The sequence below is a fragment of the Somniosus microcephalus genome, unplaced genomic scaffold (genome assembly GCF_052327205.1).
Source record: "Somniosus microcephalus isolate GS21.2 unplaced genomic scaffold, FLI_Smic_1.0 unresolved_chr6, whole genome shotgun sequence".
NCBI classification, from domain to species: domain Eukaryota; kingdom Metazoa; phylum Chordata; class Chondrichthyes; order Squaliformes; family Somniosidae; genus Somniosus; species Somniosus microcephalus.
Window position 1 is genome coordinate 9,968,960 of NW_028225184.1, and position 27,559 is coordinate 9,996,518.

Sequence of the window (27,559 nt, forward strand, 5' to 3'; positions counted from 1 at the left end):
TCCTGTAATCCTGTAATCCTATGTTATCCTGTAATCCTGTAATCCTGTAATCCTATGTTATCCTGTTATCCTATGTAATCCTGTAATCCTATGTTATCCTGTTATCCTATGTAATCCTGTAATCCTGTAATCCTATGTTATCCTGTAATCCTATGTTATCCTGTTATCCTATGTAATCCTATGTAATCCTGTAATCCTATGTTATCCTGTTATCCTATGTAATCCTATGTAATCCTGTAATCCTATGTTATCCTGTTATCCTATGTAATCCTGTAATCCTATGTTATCCTGTTATCCTGTAATCCTGTAATCCTGTAATCCTATGTTATCCTGTAATCCTATGTTATCCTGTTATCCTATGTAATCCTATGTAATCCTGTAATCCTATGTTATCCTGTAATCCTATGTAATCCTGTAATCCTATGTAATCCTGTAATCCTATGTTATCCTGTTATCCTATGTAATCCTGTAATCCTATGTAATCCTGTTATCCTATGTAATCCTGTAATCCTGTAATCCTATGTTATCCTGTAATCCTATGTTATCCTGTTATCCTATGTAATCCTATGTAATCCTGTAATCCTATGTTATCCTGTTATCCTATGTAATCCTATGTAATCCTGTAATCCTATTTTATCCTGTTATCCTATGTAATCCTGTAATCCTATGTAATCCTGTTATCCTATGTAATCCTGTAATCCTATGTTATCCTGTTATCCTGTAATCCTGTAATCCTGTAATCCTATGTTATCCTGTTATCCTATGTAATCCTGTAATCCTATGTTATCCTGTTATCCTATATAATCCTGTAATCCTATGTTATCCTGTAATCCTATGTAATCCTGTAATCCTATGTTATCCTGTAATCCTATGTAATCCTATGTTATCCTGTTATCCTATGTAATCCTATGTAATCCTGTAATCCTATGTTATCCTATGTAATCCTGTAATCCTATGTAATCCTGTTATCCTATGTAATCCTGTAATCCTATGTTATCCTGTTATCCTATGTAATCCTGTTATCCTATGTAATCCTGTAATCCTATGTAATCCTGTTATCCTATGTAATCCTGTAATCCTATGTTATCCTGTTATCCTATGTAATCCTGTTATCCTATGTAATCCTGTAATCCTATGTAATCCTGTTATCCTATGTAATCCTGTAATCCTATGTTATCCTGTAATCCTGTAATCCTGTAATCCTATGTTATCCTGTTATCCTATGTAATCCTGTAATCCTATGTTATCCTGTAATCCTGTGTAATCCTGTAATCCTATGTAATCCTGTAATCCTATGTAATCCTGTAATCCTGTAATCCTATGTAATCCTGTAATCCTATGTAATCCTGTAATCCTATGTTATCCTGTTATCCTATGTAATCCTATGTAATCCTGTAATCCTATGTTATCCTGTTATCCTATGTGATCCTGTAATGCTATGTAATCCTGTAATCCTATGTTATCCTGTTATCCTATGTAATCCTGTAATCCTATGTAATCCTGTTATCCTATGTAATCCTGTAATCCTATGTAATCCTATGTAATCCTGTAATCCTGTAATCCTATGTTATCCTGTAATCCTATGTGATCCTGTAATCCTATGTTATCCTGTTATCCTATGTGATCCTGTAATGCTATGTAATCCTGTAATCCTATGTTATCCTGTTATCCTATGTAATCCTGTAATCCTATGTAATCCTGTAATCCTATGTTATCCTGTTATCCTATGTAATCCTGTAATCCTATGTAATCCTGTAATCCTGTTATCCTATGTAATCCTGTTATCCTATGTGATCCTGTAATGCTATGTAATCCTGTAATCCTATGTTATCCTGTAATCCTATGTAATCCTGTAATCCTGTAATGCTATGTAATCCTGTTATCCTATGTAATCCTGTAATCCTATGTAATCCTGTAATCCTGTAATGCTATGTAATCCTGTAATCCTATGTTATCCTGTAATCCTATGTAATCCTGTAATCCTATGTAATCCTGTAATCCTGTTATCCTATGTAATCCTGTAATCCTATGTAATCCTGTAATCCTATGTTATCCTGTAATCCTATGTAATCCTGTAATCCTATGTTATCCTGTAATCCTATGTAATCCTGTTATCCTATGTAATCCTGTAATCCTATGTTATCCTGTTATCCTATGTAATCCTGTTATCCTATGTAATCCTGTAATCCTATGTAATCCTGTTATCCTATGTAATCCTGTAATCCTATGTTATCCTGTAATCCTGTAATCCTGTAATCCTATGTTATCCTGTTATCCTATGTAATCCTGTAATCCTATGTTATCCTGTAATCCTGTGTAATCCTGTAATCCTATGTAATCCTGTAATCCTATGTAATCCTGTAATCCTGTAATCCTATGTAATCCTGTAATCCTATGTAATCCTGTAATCCTATGTTATCCTGTTATCCTATGTAATCCTATGTAATCCTGTAATCCTATGTTATCCTGTTATCCTATGTGATCCTGTAATGCTATGTAATCCTGTAATCCTATGTTATCCTGTTATCCTATGTAATCCTGTAATCCTATGTTATCCTGTTATCCTATGTAATCCTGTAATCCTATGTTATCCTGTTATCCTATGTGATCCTGTAATCCTGTAATCCTGTAATCCTATGTTATCCTGTTATCCTATGTAATCCTGTAATCCTATGTAATCCTGTTATCCTATGTAATCCTGTAATCCTATGTAATCCTGTTATCCTATGTAATCCTGTAATCCTATGTAATCCTGTAATCCTGTAATCCTATGTAATCCTGTAATCCTATGTGATCCTGTAATCCTATGTGATCCTGTAATCCTATGTTATCCTGTTATCCTATGTGATCCTGTAATGCTATGTAATCCTGTAATCCTATGTTATCCTGTTATCCTATGTAATCCTGTAATCCTATGTAATCCTGTAATCCTATGTTATCCTGTTATCCTATGTAATCCTGTAATCCTATGTAATCCTGTAATCCTGTTATCCTATGTAATCCTGTTATCCTATGTGATCCTGTAATGCTATGTAATCCTGTAATCCTATGTAATCCTGTAATCCTATGTAATCCTGTAATCCTGTAATGCTATGTAATCCTGTTATCCTATGTAATCCTGTAATCCTATGTAATCCTATGTAATCCTGTAATGCTATGTAATCCTGTAATCCTATGTTATCCTGTAATCCTATGTAATCCTGTAATCCTATGTAATCCTGTAATCCTGTTATCCTATGTAATCCTGTAATCCTATGTAATCCTGTAATCCTATGTTATCCTGTAATCCTATGTAATCCTGTAATCCTATGTAATCCTGTAATCCTGTTATCCTATGTAATCCTGTAATCCTGTAATCCTATGTAATCCTGTAATCCTATGTAATCCTGTAATCCTGTTATCCTATGTAATCCTGTAATCCTATGTAATCCTGTAATCCTATGTTATCCTGTAATCCTATGTAATCCTGTAATCCTATGTAATCCTGTAATCCTGTTATCCTATGTAATCCTGTAATCCTGTAATCCTATGTAATCCTGTAATCCTATGTTATCCTGTAATCCTATGTAATCCTGTAATCCTATGTAATCCTGTAATCCTGTTATCCTATGTAATCCTGTTATTTTATGTTATCCTATGTAATCCTAGGTAATCCTAAATTATCCTATGTTATCCTCTGTTATCCGATGTGATTTTATGAGCCTGTGATTTTATAGAAACAGAGACGGGGGGGGGGGGGGGGGGGGGAGGCCCGAAGGGAGTTGTAGTCCGGCCCGCCCCCCGGCTCATGTTAAAATAGCGGCTGGGAACTACATCTCCCAGCGGCCTCTGCGGACAGGGTGTAGACCACGCCTCTTGGCTCAATCCCTGCCCCAAACGACGTCGTGACGTCGCTACGCCGCAGAGCCAGAGAGAGAGAGAGAGCCACGCCCCCTTATCTCTCAATTCAAGCCACCAACGACCTCATGACGTCAACACGCCGCAGTGAGGGAAGCGAGAGAGCCACGCCCCCTTTCTCTCAATGCATGCCACCAACGACGTCATGACGTCTACACGCCACGCCACAGAGAGCGAGGGATAAAGAGCCACGCCCCCTTTCCTCAAGTCAATCCACCAACGACGTCATGACGTCAACACGCTGCAGCGCGAGAGAGAGAGAGCCACGCCCCCTTTCGCTCTCAATGCTAGCCACCAACGACGTCATGACGCCAACACGCCGCAGAGCGAGCGAGAGAGCCACGCCCCCTTTCTCGCTCAATGCAAGCCGCCAACGACGTCATGCCGTCAACACGCCGCAGAGAGAGAGCGAGAGAGAGCCACGCCCCCTTTCCTCTCAATTCAAGCCACCAACGACGTCATGACGTCAACACGCTGCAGAGCGAGAGGGAGAAAGCCACGCCCTCTTTCGCTCTCAATGCAAGCCACCAACGACGTCGTGACGTCAACACGCCGCAGTGCGAGAGGGAGAAAGCCACGCCCTCTTTCGCTCTCAATGCAAGGCACCAACGACGTTGTGACGTCAACACGCCGCAGAGTGGTGCCCGACGGGAGCTGTAGTCCGGCCGCCGCGCAGCCGCCGTGGGGTCGAACGGGCGGTGCGGGGGGCCAAAGACTACAAGTCCCGGCGGGCGGCGCGGCCTCCCCCCGTTGCTCCTTCAGCCCGTGTAGACAGAGAGAGAGAGAGAGAGAGGGAGGAAGATGGCGGCGCTGAGGCGGCGGCTCTGGTCGGCCCTCTGAAAGCGGGAGAAGCAGGAGGAAGAGGGGAAGCCAAGCCAAGCGCAGACGGAGAGAGCGAGAGACAAACTTTCATCCCCCCCCCCCCCCCCGACCCCCACCTCCACCTCCCCTCCCGGGGTCACAAACCTGCCCCCAACTTCCCCTCCCCCCACTCCATCCACCCCAGTGGCCAAAACAAGATGGCCGCCCATCCCCATTGACCATTGACCCCAAATCAGGGCTTATCCTCCCTCACCAACTCTCCCCAGACCCCATTCGGGACCGGTTGACTGCCCAGACCCCCCGGCCACCTCCGAAAGGCGTCCAGCTCCCCCCCAGGGCTCAGCAAACTCCCCTTTCGTTGAATTGAGTCTGTCGGAGAAATTGGACCGATTGGGGTCGGCGGCGTCCCACGCCCCCTGATCCCGTCCCCCCAGACCCCATTTGGGACCGGTTGACTGCCCAGATCCCCCCGGCCACCTCCGAAAGGCGTCCAGCTCCCCCCCCAGGGCTCAGCAAACTCCCCTTTCGTTGAATTGAATCTGTCGGAGAAATTGGACTGATTGGGGTCGGCGGCGTCCCACGCCCCCTGATCCCGTCCCCCCACACCTCATTTGGGACTGGTTCACTGCCCTGGGCACCTCCGAAAGGTGTCCAGCTCCCCCCAGAACTCAGCAAACCCCCCCCTTTCGTTGAATTGAGTCTGTCGGAGAAATTGGACCGATTGGGGTCGGCGGCGTCCCACGCTCCCTGATCCCGTCCCCCCAGACCCCATTTGGGACCGGTTCACCGGCCCAGACCCCCCCCCCCCCGGCCACCTCCGAAAGGCGTCCAGTTCCCCCCAGGCTCAGCAACCCCCCCCTTTCGCCGAATTGAGTCTGTCGGAGAAATTGGACCGATTGGGGTTCGCGGTGTCCCACGGCCGCACTTGGCTCATTTCTCCCCCCCCCCCACCCCCAGACCCCCATTTCTGGCCGCTCGCCTGCTCTGATCTCCCCCCAGAGCGACGTCAGAAAGACGGGGATCTGGCTCCCCGGGAGTTCTGTTTTGCCGCATTTTCCCGACAGGGGAGAGAGCCCGAATAATAGTCTGGGGGCCCCTCCCCCATCACCAAAGAGCTCATTTTGCATCGGTTGCGTGTTCTAACCCAGAAGGACAGCATCCAGCTCCAAGGGCTGAGCAAATCTCTTTTGGAGGCCGAAGGGGTTACGTTAGAGATTTTTGGGGCTTATATTACACCCCCACTGCTGCAAACTTCTGAGTAATCCTCACCTTGGACACATTGACTGCCTCAGTCCCCCGTCGGCAAGAAGACGGTCTCAGTCGTTCGCCTGGAGTCTTTCTGTGTGTGTACTTTTTTAGTTAAGCAGAAGGAAAAGGGGGGCGGCGGACCGAAGCGAGGCTCGACACTCCGCCTCCCGGAGCATTCCTCCTTTTTCTGCCACCCAGCGCCGGGGCGAAGGGCACGGCCCCGGCGAGGGGCAACGGCTGGAGCAAGATGAGAAAGAGCCAGGAAGGGGGCTGACTGTCCAACTGAAATAGCCTCCCCTCACCACATCCCAGTTCTGCGATTCAAGGAGGGAAGCAACCCCAACCGTCTGGCAAATCCTCGCCCGTGACTCCAAACCTGCTGTGTTTTGTGTTTTTTAAAAAATTCTTCGAGCGATCTTGTCGAAACGGACACCGGATGGCAGCCGCCAAGAGGCGCGGCCAGCAGTGGCCGGAGGAGCAGGTCAACCGGCAGCACGGGCTGTACTCGCTGCACAGAATGTTCCAGATCGTGGGCGCCCAGCTGACCCACCGGGACGTGCGGGTGCTGTCCTTCCTCTTCGTCGACGTCATCGATGACTACGCCCGGGGCATGATCCGCAGCGGCCGCGACTTCTTCCTGGCCCTGGAGCGCCAGGGCCGCTGCGACGAGACCAACTTCCGGCAGGTGCTACAGCTCATGCGCATCATCACCCGGCACGACCTGCTGCCCTATGTCACGCTCAAGCGCCGGAAGACAGGTAAGGGCGGGCGATTGTTATCGTGCCTGACACAGGCGCCATTTGTTAACGTGCCTGACGCGGGTGCCATTTGTTAGCGTGCCTGACGCGGGCGCCATTTGTTAGCGGGCCTGACGCGGGCGCCATTTGTTAGCGTGCCTGATGCGGGCGCCATTTGTTAGCGGGCCTGCTGCGGGCGCCATTTGTTAGTGTGCAAGATGCAGGTGGCAATTGCGTGGGCACCAAGTATATGGGTGCCAACTATATAGAAACATAGAAGATAGGAGCAGGAGTAGGCCATTCGGCCCCTCGAGCCTGCTCCGCTATTCAATGCGATCATGGCTGATCATCCAAATTCAGTACCCGGTCCCTGCTTTCTCCCCATACCCCGTGATCCCTTTAGCCTTAAGAAATATATCCAACTCCTTCTTGAATATATTTAATGAATTGGCCTCTACTGCCTTCTATGGTAGAGAATGCCACAGGTTCACCACTCTCTGGGTGAAGAAATTCCTCCTCCTCTCTGTCCTAAATGGCTTACCACTTATCCTTAGACTGTGACCCCCTGGTTCTGGACTCCCCGGCCATCGGGAACATCCTGCATCTAGTCTGTCCAGTCCTGCCAGAATTTTATAAGTTTCAATGAGATCCCCTCTCATTCTTCTAAACTCCAGTGAGTACAAGCCCATTCGACCCAATCTCTCCTCATATGTCATTCCTGCCATCCAAGGTTTCAGCCTGGTGAATTTTCGCTGAATTCCTTCCATGGCAAGAACGTCCTTCCTCGGATAAGGCGACCAAAACTGCACACAATACTCAAGGTGTGTGCTGTACAACTGCAGCAAGACATCCTTGCTCCTGTGCTCGAATCCTCCCGCTACGAAGGCCAACATACCATTTGCCGCCTTAACCGCCTGCTGCACCTGCACGCTTACCTTCAGCGACTGGTGCACAAGGACACCCAGGTCTCGTTGCACTTCCCCTTCTCCCAATCTATTGCCGTTCAGATAATAATCTGCCTTCCTGTTTTTGACGCCAAAGTGGATAACCTCGCATTTATCCCCGTTATATTGCCTCTGCCATGCTTCTGCCCAATCACCCAACCTGTCCAAATCATCAACTCTGTCGTTCGTGTGCTAGCCTAGAACTGGAGGGTCTGGTGAAAGAAAGTGAGGCTTGCATTTCTCCCAGCGCCTTTCACCACCTCCGGACGTCCCAAAGCGCTTCACAACCAATGAAGCACTTTTGGAAGTGTTTGCACAGTTGTAATGTGGGAAACGCGGCAGCCAGTGTGCACACAGCAAGCTCCCACGAACAGCAATGTGATAATGACCAGGTGATCTGTTCTAGTGATGTTGGTTGAGGGATAAATATTTGCCCCAGGACACCGTGGGATATCTGCTCGTGCCCTTCTTTGAAATCATGGCCGTGGGATCTTTTATGTCTACCTGAGAGAGCAGATAGGGCCTCGGTTTAACATCTCATCCTGAAAGACGGCACCTCCGACAGTGCGGCACTCCCACAGTACTGCCCCTCCGACAGTGCGGCGCTCCCTCAGTACTGCCCCTCCGACAGTGCGGCGCACCCTCAGTACTGCCCCTCCGACAGTGCGGCGCTCCCTCAGTACCGCCCCTCCGACAGTGCGGCGCACCCTCAGTACTGCCCCTCCGACAGTGTGGCGCTCCCTCAGTACTGCCCCTCCGACAGTGCGGCGCTCCCTCAGTACTGCCCCTCCGACAGTGCGGCGCTCCCTCAGTACTGAATATTATATCCCCCAGTACTGTACAGTGTCTTTGCGCAAAGCAGGCCATTCGGTCCATTGAGCTTGTGCTGTCTCTGTCGAAGAACAATCCAGCTCGTCCCACTCCCCCTGCGCTCTCCCCATATCCCTGCAATCTTTGCTCCTGCCCGTATTTATCCAATTCTCCTTTGAAGGCTTCGATTGAATCTGTCTCCACATCTATCTAAACCCTTCCTGATTTTAAACACCCCTATTCGAGTGGGCAAGACCGTGGCAAACGGACTATAACGTGGAGAAATGTGAAGTTATGCACGTTGGTAGGAAACATCGAAAAGCAGAGTGTTTTTTAAATGGGGAGAGATTGGGAAATGTTAGTGTTCAGAGGGTCCTGGGTGTCCTTGTATACGAATCACTGAAAGTTAACCTGCAGGTGCAGCAAGCAATTAGGAAAGCAACTGGTCTGTTGGCCTTTATTACAAGAGGATTTGAGTATAAGAGTAAAGACGTCTTACTGCAATTATATAGGGCTTTGGCGAGACCACACCTCAAATCAAATCAACTTTTATTGTCATTGTTAGTGCACAAGTACAGTACAACGAAATGTAGGCTTGCGGCTCCCGAGAGTGTACATTTAGATTAAAACATTTAAACATTCAACATACATTTGGCTTGTAATACATTAACATAAACATAGCCATAATAAAGTGCATTGACAGACGTGCAGGCTTTAGAGGTTATTTGTGGAGTTCAGTAGGATGACAGCCCTGGGAAAGAAGCTGTTCCTAAATCTGGTCGTACGGGTGCGAATGCATCTGTAGCGTCTCCCAGATGGCAGGAGGGCGAACAGACTGTGGCTGGGGTGGGTAGGGTCTTTGATGATGGCCCGTGACCTCCGTAGACAGCGTTTCTGGTAGATGTGCTCGGTAGCCGGGTGCCGGTAATGCATTGGGCAGTTTTGACTACCCGCTGCAGGGCTTTCCGGTCATAGTAGCTACAGCTGCCATACCATACTGTGATACAGTTCGTCAGGATGCTCTCTATTGCGCAGCGGTAAAAGTTAGAGAGGATCAGGGGTGACAGGTTACATCCCTTCAGCCTCCTTCGGAAATATAGGCGCTGCTGGGCCTTCTTCACCAGAGAGGAGGTATTGAGGGACCTGGAGTATCGTGTACAATTTTGGTCTCCTTACCTAAGGAAGGATGGACTTACCATAGAGGGAGTGCAACGAAGGTTCACCAGACTGGTTCCTGGGATGGGGAGATTGTCCTATTGAAACAGCGAAGATAGGAGCAGGAGTAGGCCAGTCGGCCCCTCGCGCCTGCTCCGCCATTCAATGAGATCATGGCTGATCATCCAAATTCAGTACCCTGTCCCTGCCTTCTCCCCGTATCCCTTGATCCCTTTAGCCTTAAGAAATATATCCAACTCCTTGAATATATTTAATGAATTGGCCTCTACTGCCTTCTGTGGTAGAGAGTTCCACAGGTTCACCACTCTCTGGGTGAAGAAATTCCTTCTCATCTCTGTCCTAAATGGCTTACCCCTTATCCTTAGACTGTGACCCCTGGTTCTGGACTCCCCCGACCATCGGGAACATCCTTCCTGCATCCAGTCTGTCTAGTCCTGTTAGAATTTTATAAGTTTCAATGAGATTGTGTACAGTTTTGGTCTTCTTAGCTAAGGAAGGATATACTTGCCAAAGAGGGAGTGCAACGAAGGTTCACCAGACTGGTTCCTGGGATGGGGGGATTGTCCTGTGAGGAGAGGTTGAGTAGACTAGGCCTATATTCTCTGGAGTTCAGAAGAATGAGAGGTGATCTCATTGAAACGTACACAATTCTTACAGGGCTGGACAGGGTAGATGCAGGGAGGGTGTTTCCCCCTGGCTGGGGAGTCTAGAACCAGGGGCCATAGTCTCAGAATAAGGGGTAGGCCAATTAGGACTGAGATGAGGAGGAATTTCTTCACTCAGAGGGCGGTGAATCTTTGGAATTCTCGACCCCCAGAGGGCTGTGGAGGCTCAGTCATTGAGTATATTCAAGGCTGAGACCGAGAGATCTTTGGATATTAAGGGAATCGAGGGATATGGGGATAGTGCAGGAAAGTGGAGATCAGGTAGAAGATCAGCCCTGACCCGTAGCGAGAGGGTTCGAGTACAGGAACAAGGATGTCTTGCTGCCGTTGTACAGGGCCTTGGTGAAACCGCACCTTGAGTATTGTGTGCAGTTTTGGTCGCCTTATCTGAGGAAGGATGTTCTTGCCATGGAGGGAGTGCAGCGAAGATTCACCAGACTGATACCTGGGATGGCTCTACACTGTCCCATCAAACACTCCCAGGGCAGGTACAGCACGGGTTAGATACAGAGTAAAGCCCCCTCTACACTGTCCCATCAAACACTCCCAGGGCAGGTACAGCACGGGTTAGATACAGAGTAAAGCTCCCTCTACACTGTCCCATCAAACACTCCCAGGGCAGGTACAGCACGGGTTAGATACAGAGTAAAGCTCCCTCTACACTGTCCCCATCAAACACTCCCAGGGCAGGTACAGCACGGGGTTAGATACAGAGTAAAGCTCCCTCTACACTGTCCCATCAAACACTCCCAGGGCAGGTACAGCACGGGTTAGATACATAGAAAACATAGAAACATAGAAGATAGGAGCAGCAGGAGCCATTCGGCCCCTCGAGCCTGCTCCGCCATTCAATGCGATCATGGCTGATCATCCAAATTCAGTACCCGGTCCCTGCTTTCTCCCCATATCCCTTGATCCCTTTAGCCTTAAGAAATATATCTAACTCCTTCTTGAATATATTTAATGAATTGGCCTCTACTGCCTTCTGTGGTAGAGAATTCCACAGCTTCACCACTCTCTGGGTGAAGAAATTCCTCCTCATCTCTGTCCTAAATGGCTTACCCATTATCCTGAGACTGTGACCCCTGGTTCTGGACTCCCCCGCCATCGGGAACATCCTTCCTGCATCTAGTCTGTCTAGTCCTGTCAGAATTTTATATGTTTCAATGAGATCCCCTCTCATTCTTCTAAACTTCAGCGAATATAAGCCCAATTGACCCAATCTCTCCTCATACGTCATTCCTGCCATCCCAGGTATCAGCCTGGTGAATCTTCGCTGCACTCCCTCCATGGCAAGAACATCCTTCCTCAGATAAGGCGACCAAAACTGCACACAATACTCAAGGTGCGGTCTCACCAAGGCCCTGCAGAACTGCAGCAAGACATCCTTGTTCCTGTACTCAAACCCTCTCGCTACGAAGGCCAACATACCATTTGCCTTCTTAACCGCCTGCTGCACCTGCATGCTTACCTTCAGCGACTGGTGCACAAGGACACCCAGGTCTCGTTGAACTTCCCCTTCTCCCAACCTATTGCCGTTCAGATAATAATCTGCCTTCCTGTTTTTGCCCCCAAAGTGGATAACCTCGCATTTATCCACATTATACTGCATCTGCCATGCATCTGCCCAATCGCCCAACCTGGCAAATCATATTGGAGTTTCTTGGCATCCTCCTCACAGCACACACCCCCACCCAGCTTTGTGTCGTCTGCAAACTTGGAGATATTACATCCAGTTCCCTCGTCTAGATCATTAATATATATTGTGAATAGCTGGGGTCCTAGCACCGAACCCTGCGGTACCCCACTAGTCAATGCCTGCCACTCGGAAAAAGTGTAGGAAAGCGTGTACCTGTAGGATTTAGTAAACATTATTAAGATTCAATAACCATTTTTATATAACTATAATGTGAAATTGTATGTTAAAAATCTAAAAGCCTGTATAAAATGGTGAATGACAGAGCAAAGCAGGATGGGAAAGTATGCCAACCAGACTAAAAACCTCTGAAGTAACAATGTTGTGCTGCTCAACATGGAGGGGATGAGGAATTCCGTAATATTATGCAAAGATGGGAGGGAAAGCAGTGAGTGAGGAGGACATAAAAAACCCGCAAAAGGACATAGACAGGCTAAGTGAGTGGGCAGAAATTTGGCAGATGGAATATAATGTTGGAAAGTGTGAGGTTCTGCACTTTGGTAGAAATAATCAAAGAGCAAGTTATTATCTGAATGGAGAGAAACTGCAAAGTGCTACAGTACAAAGGGATCTGGGGGTCCTGGTGCATGAAACACAGAAGGTTAGTATGCAGGTGCAGCAGGTGATCAGGAAGGCCAATGGAATCTTGGCTTTTATTGCAAGGGGGATGGAGTATAAAAACAGGGAAGTCTTGCTTCAGTTATACAGGGTACTGGTGAGGCCACACCTGGAATACTGCGTACAGTTTTGGTTTCCATATTTAAGAAAAGATATACTTGCTCTTGAGGCGGTTCAGAGAAGGTTCACTCGGTTGATTCCGGAGATGAGGGGGTTGATGTATGAGGAAAGGTTGAGTAGGTTGGGACTCTACTCATTGGAGTTCAGAAGAATGAGAGGCGATCTTATCGAAACATATAAGATTGTGAGGGGGCTTGATCGGGTGGATGCGGTGAGGATGTTTCCACTGATGGGTGAGACTAGAACTAGGGGGCATAATCTTAGAATAAGGGGCTGCGCTTTCAAAACTGAGATGAGGAGAAACTTCTTCACTCAGAGGGTAGTAAATCTATGGAATTTGCTACCCCAGGGAGCTGTGGAAGCTGCGACATTAAATAAATTTAAAATGGAGATAGACAGTTTCCTAGCAGATAAGGGGATTAGGGGTTACGGGGAGAGGGCAGGGAAGTGGACGTGAGTCTAGGTTCGGATCAGCCATGATCCTATTGAATGGCGGAGCAGGCCCGAGGGGCCGTATGGCCTGCTCCTGCTTCTTATGTTCTTCTATTCAAGTCTAGATCATCGTTGATATATACCACAGAAAGCAAGGGACCGAGTACTGAGCCCTGCGGAACCCCACTGGAAACAGCTTTCCAGTCACAAATGCCATAGATTTACTACTATATAGGGGGTAGGATTAAGAAGTTTGCAGATGATACTAAAATTGGCCGTGTGGTTGATACCGAAGAAGGAAGCTGCAGACTGCAGGAAGATATCAATAAATTGGTCAGGTGGGCGGAACAGTGGCAAATGCAATTCAATCCGGAGAAGTGTGAGGTAATGCATGTGGGGAGGGCTAACAAGGAAAGGGAATACACATTAAATGGTGGAACACTGAGTAGCGTAGAGGAACAAAGGGACCTTGGAGTGCATGTCCACAGATCCCCGAAGGTAGCAGGCCAGGTAGATAAGGTGGTTAAGAAGGCATACGGTATACTTGTCTTTATTAGCCGTGGCATAGAATATAAGAGCAGGGAGGTTATGCTTCAACTGTATATAACGCTAGATAATCTAATCAAATCAAATCAACTTTTATTGTCATTGTTAGTACACAAGCGCAGTACAACGAAATGTAGGCTTGCGGCTCCCGAGAGTGTACGTTTAGATTAAGACATTTAAACATTCAACATTCATTTGGCTTGTAATACATTAACATAAACATAGCCATAATAAAGTACATTGACAGATGTGCAGGCTTTAGAGTTTATTTGTGCAGTTCAGTAGGATGACAGCCCTGGGAAAGAAGCTGTTCCTAAATCTGGTCGTTCGGGTGCGAATGCATCTGTAGCGTCTCCCAGATGGCAGGAGGGCGAACAGACTGTGGCTGGGGTGGGTAGGGTCTTTGATGATGGCCCGTGACCTCCGTAAACAGCGTTTCTGGTATATGTGCTCTATTATGGTCGGTAGCCGGGTGCCGGTAATGCGTTGGGCAGTTTTGACTACCCGCTGCAGGGCTTTCCGGTCACAGTAGCTACAGCTGCCATACCATACTGTGATACAGTTTGCCCCATCTAGAGTACTGCGTGCAGTTCTGGTCGCCACATTACAGGATTGATGTGATTGCACTCGAGAGGGTACAGAGGAGATTTACAAGGATGTTGCCGAGAGTACAGAATCTTAGCTATGAGGATAGGCTGGGGTTGTTATCCTTGAAACAGAGTAGGCTGAGGGGAGACCTTTATTGAGGTGTGTCAAATTATGAGGGGCCTAGATAGAGTGGGTCGAAAGGACCTATTTCCCTTAGCAGAGGGGTCTAAAACCAGGGGGCACAGATTTAAAGTAATTGGGGGGAGGTTCAGAGGGTAAATTTCTTCACCCAGAGGGTTGTGGGGGGTCTGGAGCTCACTGCCTGAAAGGGTGGTAGAGGCAGGAACCCTCACCACATTTAGAAAGTACTTGGATGTGCATTTGGGATGCTCTGACATGCAGGGCTACGCACCAAGAGCTGGGAAGTGGGATTAGGCTGGATAGCTCTTTACTGGCCGGCGTGGACACGGTGGGCCGAAATGGCCTCATTCCGTGCTGTAACTTTCGATGATTCTCCATGTGGCAATCTGACGCCGTGTTTTCGGATGATGTCAGTACAAAGAAGGTTCACTCGGTTAACCCCGGGGATGAGGGGATGGACATATGAGGAGAGGTTGAGTAGATTGGGACTCTACTCATTGGAGTTCAGAAGAATGAGAGGCGATCTTATTGAAACATATAAGATTGTGAGGGGGTTGGATCGGGTGGATGCGGGGAGGATGTTCCCGATGATGGGTGAAACTAGAACTAGGGGGCGTAGTCTTAGAATAAGGGGCTGCTCTTTCAAAACTGAGATGAGGAGGAACTACTTCACTCAGAGGGTGGTAGGTCCATGGAATATGCTGCCCCAAAAAGCTGTAGAAGCTACATCATTACATAAATTTAAAGCAGAAATAGACAGTTTCCTAGAAGTAAAGGGAATTAAGGGTTACGGGGAGCGGGCAGGAATTTGGACATGAGTCTAGGTTCGGATCGGTCATGGCCCTGTGGGTAGCGGAGCGGGCCCAGGGGCCGTGTAGCCTGATCCTGCTCCTATTTCGTGTGTCTAATTCTGTTAGATTCAGGAGATGGTTCTGTGATAGTGGATTGGCGGTTAGGATCGGATCAGCCATGATCTTATTGAATGGCGGAGCAGGCTCGAGGGGCCGATTGGCCTACTCCTGCTCCTATTTCTTATGTTCTTCTGTCGCCAAGGGGCAACACGCAGATGAGAAATAGGAGGGGCCAAGGATAGATCCTTGGGGAATACCAGAGGTAATGATGCCCAGTACTCCATAGGGTGTTACATAGATACATGGTGTGGAGATTCCGGAGTTGGACTGGGGCGGACAAATGTAAGAAATCACACAACACCAGGTTATAGTCCAACAGCTTTATTTGAAATCACAAGCTTTTGGAGCGCTGCTCCTTCAGGTGAAGTGGAGAAATGCATAAAGACACAGCTTATATAGTCAGAGAATCATGTCAGATGTTTACAGGTAATCTTTCCAACTGCCATTTATCACACCTCGGCAGAGAGATAATCACAGCAATCAAAGGTGTGAATGGTGTCCAAACAGGTCAGTCAGGGAAACATTACATCAAAGAACAATGAGGTGGGGTCACAAGGGGTCAAATATTGCAGATGCTGGGGTCTGTATGAAAAACAAAAAAAGACAAAAAACATTTTTTTTGGCTGGAAATCACAGCAGGTCCGGCCGCATCTGTGTAGAGAGAACAAGCCAATGTCGACTCGAGTCTGGATGACCCTGCATCAGGTGGGGTTACATGTAGCGTGACATGAACCCAAGATCCCGGTTGAGGCCGTCCTCGTGGGTGCGGAACTTGGCTATCAGTTTCTGCTCGACGATTTTGCGTTGTCGTGTGTCTCGAAGGCCACCTTGGAGAATGCTTACCCGAAGATCGGAGGCTGAATGTCCTTGACTGCTGAAGTGTTCCCCGACTGGGAGGGAACACTCCTGCCTGGCGATTGTTGCGCGGTGTCCGTTCATCCGTTGTCGCAGTGTCTGCATGGTCTCGCCGATGTACCATGCTCCGGGGCATCCTTGCCTGCAACGTATGAGGTAGACAACGTTGGCCGAGTCACATGAGTATGTACCATGTACCTGGTGGGTGGTGTCTGTGTTGTACATAGAAGCTAGGAGCAGGGGTAGGCCATTCGGCCCCTCGAGCCTGCTCCGCCATTCAATGCGATCATGGCTGATCATCCAAATTCAGTACCCTGTCCCTGCTTTCTCCCCATATCCCTTTAGCCTTAAGAAATATATCCAACTCCTTCTTGAATATATTTAATGAATTGGCCTCAACTGCCTTCTGTGGTAGAGAATTCCACAGGTTCACCACTCTCTGGGTGAAGAAATTCCTCCTCATCTCTGTCCTAAATGGCTTACCCCTTATCCTTAGACTGTGACCCCTGGTTCTGGACTCCCCGACCATCGGGAACATCCTGCATCTAGTCTGTCTAGTCCTGTTAGAATTTTATAGGTTTCGATGAGATCCCCTCTCATTCTTCTAAACTCAAGCGAGTACAAGCCCAATCGACCCAATCTCTCCTCATACGTCATTCCTGCCATCCCAGGTATCAGCCTGGTGAATCTTCGCTGCACTCCCTCCATGGCAAGAACGTCCTTCCTCAGATAAGGCGACCAGAACTGCGCACAATACTCAAGGTGTGGTGTCACCAAGGCCCTGTACGTAGATGAGAAATAGGAGGGGCCAAGGGTAGATCCTCGGGGGACACCAGAGGTAATGTATGTACACAGGCTGTCCTATGATGAGAGATTGTGTAGAATGGGCCTATACTCTGTGGAGTTTAGAAGAATGAGCAGTGATCTCACTGATACATACAAGATTCCGAGGGGGATTGACAGGGTAGATGCATCGAGGATGTTTCTCCCTGGCTGGGGAGTCGAGAACCAGGGGTCACAGTCTCAGAATAAGGGGTCGGCCATTTAGGACTGAGTGATAGAGTTATACAGCACAGAGGTCCATCGTGTCCGCGCCAGCCATCAAGCCCCGTCTATTCTGATCCCATTTTCCAGCACGTGGTCTGTAGCCTTGTATGTTTCTATAGCAGGGACAGGGTACTGAATTTGGATGATCAGCCATGATCTCGTTGAATGGCGGGGCAGGCTCGAGGGGGCCGAATGGCCGACTCCTGCTCCTATCTTCTATGTTTCTATGTCTGCTATGGCGTTTCAAGTGCTCGTCTAAATGCTTCTTGAATGTTGTGAGGGTTCCTGCCTCGACCACCCTTTCAGGCAGTGAGTTCCAGATTCCAACCACCCTCTGGGTGAAAAAGTTTTTCCTCAAATCCCCTCTAAACCTCCTGCCCCTTACCTTGAAACTATGCCCCCTTGTTATTGACCCCTCTACTCGGGGTGGGGGGGGGGGGAAAGTTCCTTTCTATCTACCCTATCTATGCCCCTCATAATTATTATCTGAACGGCAATAGATTGGGAGAAGGGGAAGTGCAACGAGACCTGGGTGTCCTTGTGCACCAGTCGCTGCAGGTAAGCATGCAGGCAGTTAAGAAGGCAAATGGTATGTTGGCCTTCATAGCGAGAGGGTTTGAGTACAAGAACAAGGATGTCTTGCTGCAGTTGTACAGGGCCTTGGTAAGACCGCACCTTGAGTATTGTGTGCAGTTTTGGTCACCTTATCTGAGGAAGGATGTTCTTGCCATGGAGGGAGTGCAGCGAAGATTCACCAGACTGATACCTGGGATGGCAGGAATGACGTATGAGGAGAGATTGGGTCGATTGGGCTTGTACTCACTAGAGTTTAGAAGAATGAGAGGGGATCTCATTGAAACTTATAAAATTCTAACAGGACTGGACAGACTAAATGCAGGAAGGACGTTCCCGATGGTCGGGGGAGTCCAGAACCAGGGGTCACAGTCTAAGGATAAGGGGTAAGCCATTTAGGACTGAGATGAGGAATTTCTTCACCCAGAGAGTGGTGAACCTGTGGAATTCTCTACCACACAAGGCAGTTGAGGCCAACTTATCTAACTCCTTCTTGAATATATTTAATATGTTTCTTAAGGCTAAAGGGATCACGGGGTATGGGGAGAGGGCAGGGACAGGGTACTGAATTTGGATGATCAGCCATGATCTCATTGAATGGCGGAGCAGGCTCGAGGGGCCGAATGGCCTACTCCTGCTCTGATCTTCTATGTTTCTTTGTATACCTCAATCAGGTCCCCCCCTCAGCCTTCTCTGCTCCAAGGAAAAGCAACCCCAGCCTGTCCAGTCTCTCTTCATAGCTGAAGCGCTCCAGCCCACGTAACATCCTGGTGAATCTCCTCTGCACCCTCTCCAATGCAATCACATCCCTCCTATAGTGTGGCGACCAGAACTGCACACAGTATTCCAGCTGTGGCCTAACTAGTGTTTTGTACAGCTCCATCATAACCTCCCTGCTCTTATATTCTATGCCTCGGCTAATGAAGGCAAGGATCCCATATGCCTTTTTAACCACCTTATCTACCTGTCCTGCTGCCTTCAGGGATCTGTGTACATGCACACCAGAGATGAGGAGGAATTTCTTCACTCAGAGGGCGGTGAATCTTTGGAACTGTCTGCCCCACAGGGCTGTGGAGGCTCCGTCATTGAGTATATTCCAGACCGAGATCGATAGATTTTTTGACTCGAGGGGAATCCAGGGAAAGTGGAATTGTGTGCAAATTAGCTGCCGCGGTTCCTACATTTAAAACACTGAGCACCTTGGCTGTGAAGTGCTTTGGAACGTCCTGAGGTGGAAGAAGGCGAGTTCTGTCCATTCTTGTCTGGGATGTTTCCAGCACCGCAGATAATTACCGGAAAGGGATTTATTTGGTGTCTGAGGTTGGGCCGATTCTAAAGGTACAGGGAGGCTCTGGGAGCTCGGAGATCCGGCGGGAAATGTGGTGACCGAGCCGATAGTGTAACAGGTACCGGCGAACAGACAGCTAACTCCTTCTCCTCCTCCATCTTCCAGTGTCTCCGGATCCGGTGGACAAATACCTGGAGGACACGTCAGTGACATACGTGATGCCTCGAACATTGTCGGCGACTGGAGGATCAGAATACGGCAAATCAGGTACAGCACGGGGTTCGATACAGAGTAAAGCTCCCTCCACACTGACCCATCAAACACTCCCAGGGCAGGTACAGCACGGGGTTAGATACAGAGTAAAGCTCCCTCTACACTGTCCCATCAAACACTCCCAGGGCAGGTACAGCACGGGTTAGATACAGAGTAAAGCTCCCTCTACACTGTCCCATCAAACACTCCCAGGGCAGGTACAGCACGGGGTTAGATACAGAGTAAAGCTCCCTCTACACTGTCCCGTCAAACACTCCCAGGGCAGGTACAGCACGGGTTAGATACAGAGTAAAGCTCCCTCTACACTGTCCCGTCAAACACTCCCAGGGCAGGTACAGCACGGGGTCAGATACAGAGTAAAGCTCCCTCTACACTGTCCCATCAAACACTCCCAGGGCAGGTACAGCACGGGGTTAGATACAGAGTAAAGCTCCCTCTACACTGTCCCATCAAACACTCCCAGGGCAGGTACAGCACGGGTTAGATACAGAGTAAAGCTCCCTCTACACTGTCCCATCAAACACTCCCAGGGCAGGTACAGCACGGGTTAGATACAGAGTAAAGCTCCCTCTACACTGTCCCATCAAACACTCCCAAGGCAGGTACAACACGGGTTAGATACAGAGTAAAGCTCCCTCTACACTGTCCCATCAAACACTCCCAAGGCAGGTACAACACGGGTTAGATACAGAGTAAAGCTCCCTCTACACTGTCCCATCAAACACTCCCAAGGCAGGTACAACACGGGGTTAGATACAGAGTAAAGCTCCCTCTACACTGTCCCATCAAACACTCCCAGGGCAGGTACAGCACGGGGTTAGATACAGAGTAAAGCTCCCTCTACACTGTCCCATCAAACACTCCCAGGCAGGTACAGCACGGGTTAGATACAGAGTAAAGCTCCCTCTACACTGTCCCATTACTCTTTCTGCAGATCTGTCCCATCGCTTGCTGTACTGTTCCCCCGCCACTCCGCAGCCCCTCCGACAGAGACTGTATCGGGGCAGAGCCCCTGGGAACTCTCGGGGCAAGCGGAAGAAATCGACTGTCCTGGACACCAAGGAGAAGCAGACTTGCGGTGAGAGTCTGATCGTAGCGCGTGGTCTCCGCCTGTCCGTCCCTCACTGTTCCCTGTCCGCCTATGGGACTCCCCCTCCTCCATCCAGTCACATCGATGCAGTCGCGGCCCCAGAATCTCCTGCAATGGCTTCTCATCCCACGTTTCTCGATCCCTCCACAGTGTCTGAATCCAGGGCCAGCAGAAATTTACTTCCGGCTAAATATGCACAAACTGTATTCCCCAGCCGCCGACTCCGTCCCTCTCCCTGGCCACAGTCTGAGGCTTAACCACACTGTTGGCAAACCTCGGTGTCCCCTTCCACCCCGAGATCAGTTTTCCCACCACCCGTCCACTCCGTACCCAAGACCGCCTCGTTCCACCTCCGGAACATCGCCCGTCTCTGCCCTTGCCTCAGCTCATCCGCTTCTGAAACCCTCGTCCATGCCTTTGACCCCTCTAGACTTGACTATTCCAACGCACTCCTGGCCAGCCTCCCACGTTCCACCCTACCTAAACTTGAGGTCATCCAAAACTCCCGCTGCCCCGTGTCCTAACTCGTCCCGTTCACCCGTCACCCCCGGGGCTCGCTGCCCCACACTGGCTCCCAGTCCGGCAACGCCTCGATTTTAAAATTCTCATCGTCGTTTTCAAATCCTCTCCATGGCCTCCTCGCTCCCTCCCTATCTCTGTAACCTCCTCCAGCCCCGACACCCCTCCCTATCCCTGTAACCTCCTCCAGCCCCTACACCCCTCCCTATCCCTGTAACCTCCTCCAGCCCCTACAACTCTCCCTATCTCTGTAACCTCCTCCAGCCCCACAACCCTCCCTATCTCTGTAACCTCCTGCAGCCCCTACACCTCTCCCTATCTCTGTAACCTCCTGCAGCCCCTACACCCTTCCCTATCTCTGTAACCTCCTCCAGCCTCTACACCCCTCCCTATCTCTGTAACCTCCTCCAGCCCCTACAATCCTCCCTATCTCTGTAACCTCCTCCAGCCCCGACACCCCTCCCTATCCCTGTAACCTCCTCCAGCCCCTACACCCCTCCCTATCCCTGTAACCTCCTCCAGCCCCTACAACTCTCCCTATCTCTGTAACCTCCTCCAGCCCCACAACCCTCCCTATCTCTGTAACCTCCTGCAGCCCCTACACCTCTCCCTATCTCTGTAACCTCCTGCAGCCCCTACACCCTTCCCTATCTCTGTAACCTCCTCCAGCCTCTACACCCCTCCCTATCTCTGTAACCTCCTCCAGCCCCTACAATCCTCCCTATCTCTGTAACCTCCTCCAGCCCCTACACTCTTCCCTATCTCTGTAACCTCCTCCAGCCCCTACACCCCTCCCTATCTCTGTAACCTCCTCCAGCCCCTACAATCCTCCCTATCTCTGTAACCTCCTCCAGCCCCTACAACCCTCCCTATCTCTGTAACCTCCTCCAGCCCCGGCAACCCTCCCTAACTCTGTAACCTCCTCCAGCCCCTGCACCCCTCCCTATCTCTGTAACCTCCTCCAGCCCCTACAACCCTCCCTATCTCTGTAACCTCCTCCAACCCCCGCACCCCTCCCTATCTCTGTAACCTCCTCCAGCCCCTGCACCCCTCTCTATCTCTGTAACCTCCTCCAGCCCCTACACCCCTCCCTATCTCTGTAACCTCCTACACCCCTCCCTATCTCTGTAACCTCCTCCAGCCCCGACACCCCTCCCTATCTCTGTAACCTCCTCCAGCCCCTACAACCCTCCGAGATCTCTGCGCTCCTCCAATTCTGTCCTCTCGAGCATCCCCTGATTTCCATCGCTCCACCATTGGCGGCCGTGCCTTCAGTTGCCTGGGCCCCGAGCTCTGGAATTCCCTCCCTAAACCTCTCCGCCTCTCTCTCCTCCTTTAAGACGCTCCTTAAAACCTCCCTCTCTGACCCAGCTTTTGGTCACCTGTCCTAATATCTCCTGATGTGGCTCCGTGTCAAATTCTGTCAGATAATCGCTCCTGTGAAGCACCTTGGGAGTTTTTACAGCGGTAAAGGTGCTATATACATGCCAGTTGTTGTTGTCCCTCGCCCTCTGCCTCTCGCCCCTCTGTCCCTCGCCCTCCCCGCTCTGTTCCTGCTCTAACTCTCTCCCCTCTCTCTCTCTCTCTCAGATATCCGACTGCGGGTCCGGGCCGAGTACTGCCAGCACGAGACGGCGCTGGACGGCAACGTGTTCTCCAACAAGCCCGACCCGCTGGAGCGCCAGTTCGAGCGCTTCTCCCAGGCCAACACCATCCTGAAGTCTCGGGACCTGGGCTCCATCATCTGCGACATCAAGTTCTCCGAGCTGACCTACCTGGACGCCTTCTGGCGCGACTACATCAACGGCTCGCTGCTGGAGGCCCTCAAGGGCGTCTTCATCACCGACTCCCTCAAGCAGGCGGTGGGGCACGAGGCCATCCGGCTGCTGGTCAATGTGGACGAGGATGACTATTCGGCCGGGCGACAGAGGTTGCTCCACAATCTGATGGGGCACCACGGCGGACCCTGAGGGTTGAATCTGCCCCTCCCTCCGCTCCCTGAGGGGTTTACCCGCCCCTCTGCCCCTCCCTCCACTCCCTGAGCGGCAGCACGGTCCCTGAGGGGTTTACCCGCCCCTCCCTCCGCTCCCTGAGGGGCAGCACGGTCCCTGAGTGGTTTACCCGCCCCTCCCTCCGCACCCTCAGGGGCAGCACGGTCCCTGAGGGGTTTACCCTCCACTCCCTCCGCACCCTCGGGCAGCACGGTCCCTGAGGGGTTTACCCGCCCTTCCCACCTCTCCGAGGGGCAGCACGGTCCCTGAGGGGCAGCACGGTCCCTGAGGGGTTTACCCGCCCCTCCCTCCGCACCCTCAGGGGCAGCACAGTCCCTGAGGGGTTTATCTGGCCCTCCCTCCACTCCCTGAGCGGCAGCACGGTCCCTGAGTAGTTTACCCGCCCCTCCCTCCACTCCCTGAGCGGCAGCACGGTCCCTGAGGGGCAGCACGGTCCCTGAGGGGTTTACCCGCCCCTCCCTCCGCTCCCCGAGTGGCAGCACGGCCCCACGAGGGCTCTGCCTACCCCTCTCCCTCCTCCCTCCGCACACTCAGGGGCAGCACGGCCCCACGAGGGCTCTGCCTACCCCTCTCCCCCGACCCTCCGCTCCCCGAGGGGCAGCACGGCCCCACGAGGGCTCTGCCTACCCCTCTCCCCCACCCTCCACTCCCCGAGGGGCAGCACGGCCCCAGGAGGGCTCTGCCTACCCCTCTCCCTCCTCCCTCCACTCCGAGGGATCTCTCGACCCCCACACCCCCTTCCCCCTGCACCTGGATCTGAGGACCTCTCGCTCCCTGACCCTGATTCTCATACCGTGACCCCGAGGATCTCTCCCTCTCTCTCTCTCCCTCTCTCTCTCCCTGTCTCCCTCTTTCTCTCTTCTCTCTTGACCCCCACACCCCCTTCCCCCTGCACCTGGATCTGAGGACCTCTCGCTCCCTGACCCTGATTCTCATACCGTGACCCCGAGGATCTCTCGCTCTCTCTCTCCCTCTCCCTCTCTCTCTCTCTCTCTCTGTCTCTCTCTCCCTCTTCTCTCCTGACCCACACAGACCCGTGAAGGGCCCGGGTCTTTTCCCCCTTCCCCCACCCACACTACCCCGTCCCACCCCCCCCCCAGCTTCCACCGCCCTCCCCTCCCCAGCCAGTTCTGAGTTGGCTGATCCCTGGGTGCGGGGGGGGCGGTGCGCGGTGTGGCTCTGGTCACTAATACTAGCCTCACTGCCCCGTCTCCCAGGGGAGACACTCCGGATCACCGTGCAGGCGGCATCGGTTCGGCAGCGGCGCACGAGGACAAGGTCGGAGCAGCAACAGAGAAGTTAGCCACCTCCAACTTGTAGATTGACTTCCCCCCGGGAGAGGTTGGAAGGGGGAGCAGGCAGCGACCTCCGACCCTTCACCCCCAACCCTCGGAGATCCCGCTTGAGGAGACTTTCGGTGATTTTTTTTTCCCCCAACATCCTGTGCCTCTCTCTCTGTCTGATTTTTGAGTCGCGGTTTTGGTTTGAATGTCGGCGCGGAGCTAGCCATGAATTATGCGAAGTGTAGCGAACGTGCGATGGTCGTCGGACGTTCTTTCCGCGAGTCGCGAACTGAATTTGTCGTTGTAAAGAAAATAATGAGACCTTTTAACAGTTTGCGCAGCCGAGACTCTCTTTCCAATCGGCAGTTCGCCATCGACTGTGCCTCACAAGCGTCACGGCACCAGAAAGGAGGAAATCTCCCACTGCACTGTCCCATCAAACACTCCCAGGGCAGGTACAGCACGGGGTTAGATACAGAGTAAAGCTCCCTCTACACTGTCCCATCAAACACTCCCAGGGCAGGTACAGCACGGGGTTAGATACAGAGTAAAGCTCCCTCTACACTGTCCCATCAAACACTCCCAGGGCAGGTACAGCACGGGGTTAGATACAGAGTAAAGCTCCCTCTACACTGTCCCCATCAAACACTCCCAGGGCAGGTACAGCACGGGGTTAGATACAGAGTAAAGCTCCCTCTACACTGTCCCATCAAACACTCCCAGGGCAGGTACAGCACGGGGTTAGATACAGAGTAAAGCTCCCTCTACACTGTCCCATCAAACACTCCCAGGGCAGGTACAGCATGGGGTTAGATACAGAGTAAAGCTCCCTCTGCACTGTCCCATCAAACACTCCCAGGGCAGATACAGCACGGGGTTAGATACAGAGTAAAGCTCCCTCTACACTGTCCCATCAAACACTCCCAGGGCAGGTACAGCACGGGTTAGATACAGAGTAAAGCTCCCTCTACACTGTCCCATCAAACACTCCCAGGGCAGGTACAGCACGGGTTAGATGCAGAGTAAAGCTGTGCAGAGAAGAGGAATATTGTGAGAACGAAAGAGTTGGCACAGACCCGATCAGCAGAATAGCCTCCTCCTGTGCTGTACTGTTCGATGATTCTATTCGATGATCACACGGACTAATTAACAGAACGCCAGATAGCGCTGAGGGAGTGGACATGTTTGGAGAGCTGTGCGTTCGCGGTGGAGGGATTAATTAATTACCCGCCGTCTGCATCATCTCCCTGTCACACTGTCGCTGCTGCAGCAGGGAAGGACGTTTGATGTGTCGTGGGCCTTCTATCGCCACACCGCAAAAGAGTGCATCGCATTTGCTCAGAGGGCCTCCTCCGGTTCCTGTGTAACAGGCTCGAGGGGCTGAATGGGCCTCCTCCTGTTCCTGTGTAACAGGCTCGAGGGGGCTGAATGGCCTCCTCCTGTTCCTGTGTAACAGGCTCGAGAGGCTGAACGGGCCTCCTCCTGTTCCTGTGTAACAGGCTCGAGGGGTCTGAATGGGCCTCCTCCTGTTCCTGTGTAACAGGCTTGAGGGGTCTGAATGGGCCTCCTCCTGTTCCTGTGTAACAGGCTTGAGGGGCTGAATGGGCCTCCTCCTGTTCCTGTGTAACAGGTTCGAGGGGCTGAATGGGCCTCCTCCTGTTCCTGTGTAACAGGCTCGAAGGGCTGAATGGGCCTCCTCCTGTTCCTGTGTAACAGGTTCGAGGGGGCTGAATGGGCCTCCTCCTGTTCCTGTGTAACAGGTTCGAGGGGTCTGAACGGGCTTCCTCCTGTTCCTGTGTAACAGGCTTGAGGGGTCTGAATGGGCCTCCTCCTGTTCCTCTGTAACAGGCTCGAGGGGGCTGAACGGGCCTCCTCCTGTTCATGTGTAACAGGCTCGAGGGGGCTGAACGGGCCTCCTCCTGTTCCTGTGTAACAGGCTCGAGGGGGCTGAACGGGCCTCCTCCTGTTCCTGTGTAACAGGCTCGAGGGGGCTGAATGGGCCTCCTCCTGTTCCTGTGTAACAGGCTCGAGGGGGCTGAACGGGCCTCCTCCTGTTCCTGTGTAACAGGCTCGAGGGGGCTGAGCGGGCCTCCTCCTGTTCCTGTGTAACAGGCTCGAGGGGCCTGAACGGGCCTCCTCCTGTTCCTGTGTAACAGGCTCGAGGGCCTGAACGGGCCTCCTCCTGTTCCTGTGTAATGGTCGAGGGGGCTGAACGGGCCTCCTCCTGTTCCTGACTCTCTATCCTGAGAGACTCCGGGCTCGGACGAGTATGATTTCCCACAGTTCCACGGAGAGCAAAATTGAGCTGGATTTTCTGAAGTCGTGGAGCAAATTGTGTGGAATCGAAGGCCAGATAGTCGGGTGTTTCATCCTCTCGCCAGCGTCCGAAATAGAGGATGGAACTCGCAAGGATGCGACTAACACGGACTTTCAAACAGGTAGGCGTGACTCCAGCCAAACTTCGAGACGGCAGACAGGCTCTCTGCTTAACGTCTCATCCGCAAGACACTGCAGGAGTTTCTAGGGACTGAACGGCCTCCTGTTCCTGGGTCAAATATGAGGTGCTGAATGGTAGGACTGCGGGGTAGTACCGAGGGAGCGCCGCACTGTCGGAGGGTCAGTACCGGGGGGGAGCGTCGCACTGTCGGAGGGTCAGTACCGGGGGGGAGCGCCGCACTGTCGGAGGGGCAGTACCGAGGGAGCGCCGCACCGTCGGACGGTCAGTACCGGGGGGGTGCGCGGCACCGTCGGAGGGTCAGTACCGAGGGAGCGCCGCACCGTCGGAGGGGCCGGTACCGAGTGAGTGCAGCACTAGAAACATAGAAGATAGGAGCAGGAGTAGGCCGTTCGGCCCCTCGAGCCTGCTCCGCCATTCAACGCGATCGTGGCTGATTGTCCAAATTCAGTACCCTGTCCCTGCTTTCTCCCCATAGCCCTTGATCCCTTTAGCCTTAAGAAATATATCTAACTCCTTGAATATATTTAATGAATTGCCCTCAACTGCCTTATGTGGTAGAGAATTCCACAGGTTCACCACTCTCTGGGTGAAGAAATTCCTCCTCATCTCTGTCCTAAATGGCTTACACCTTATCCTTAGACTGTGTCCCCTGGTTCTGGACTCCCCCGCCATCGGGAACATCCTTCCTGCATCTAGTCTGTCTGGTCCTGTTAGAATTTTATAAGTTTCAATGAGATGCCCTCTCATTCTTCTGAACTCCGACGAGTACAAGCCCAATCGACCCAATCTCTCCTCATACATCATTCCTGC

At 51.2% G+C, this 27,559-nt stretch overlaps 1 protein-coding gene across 1 annotated transcript; it reads left to right on the top strand.

Annotated features, from left to right (window-relative positions):
- The first annotated feature begins 4,663 nt into the window (after positions 1 to 4,663).
- Positions 4,664 to 24,625, top strand: LOC147087041 (death effector domain-containing protein-like). Its single transcript, XM_085978164.1, has 4 exons — positions 4,664 to 6,725; positions 19,280 to 19,381; positions 20,322 to 20,465; positions 22,587 to 24,625. The coding sequence occupies exons 1-4, from the start codon at positions 6,404 to 6,406 to the stop codon at positions 22,964 to 22,966; spliced, it is 948 nt and encodes a 315-aa protein (XP_085834290.1). The 5' UTR covers positions 4,664 to 6,403; the 3' UTR covers positions 22,967 to 24,625.
- The last annotated feature ends 2,934 nt before the right edge of the window (positions 24,626 to 27,559 follow it).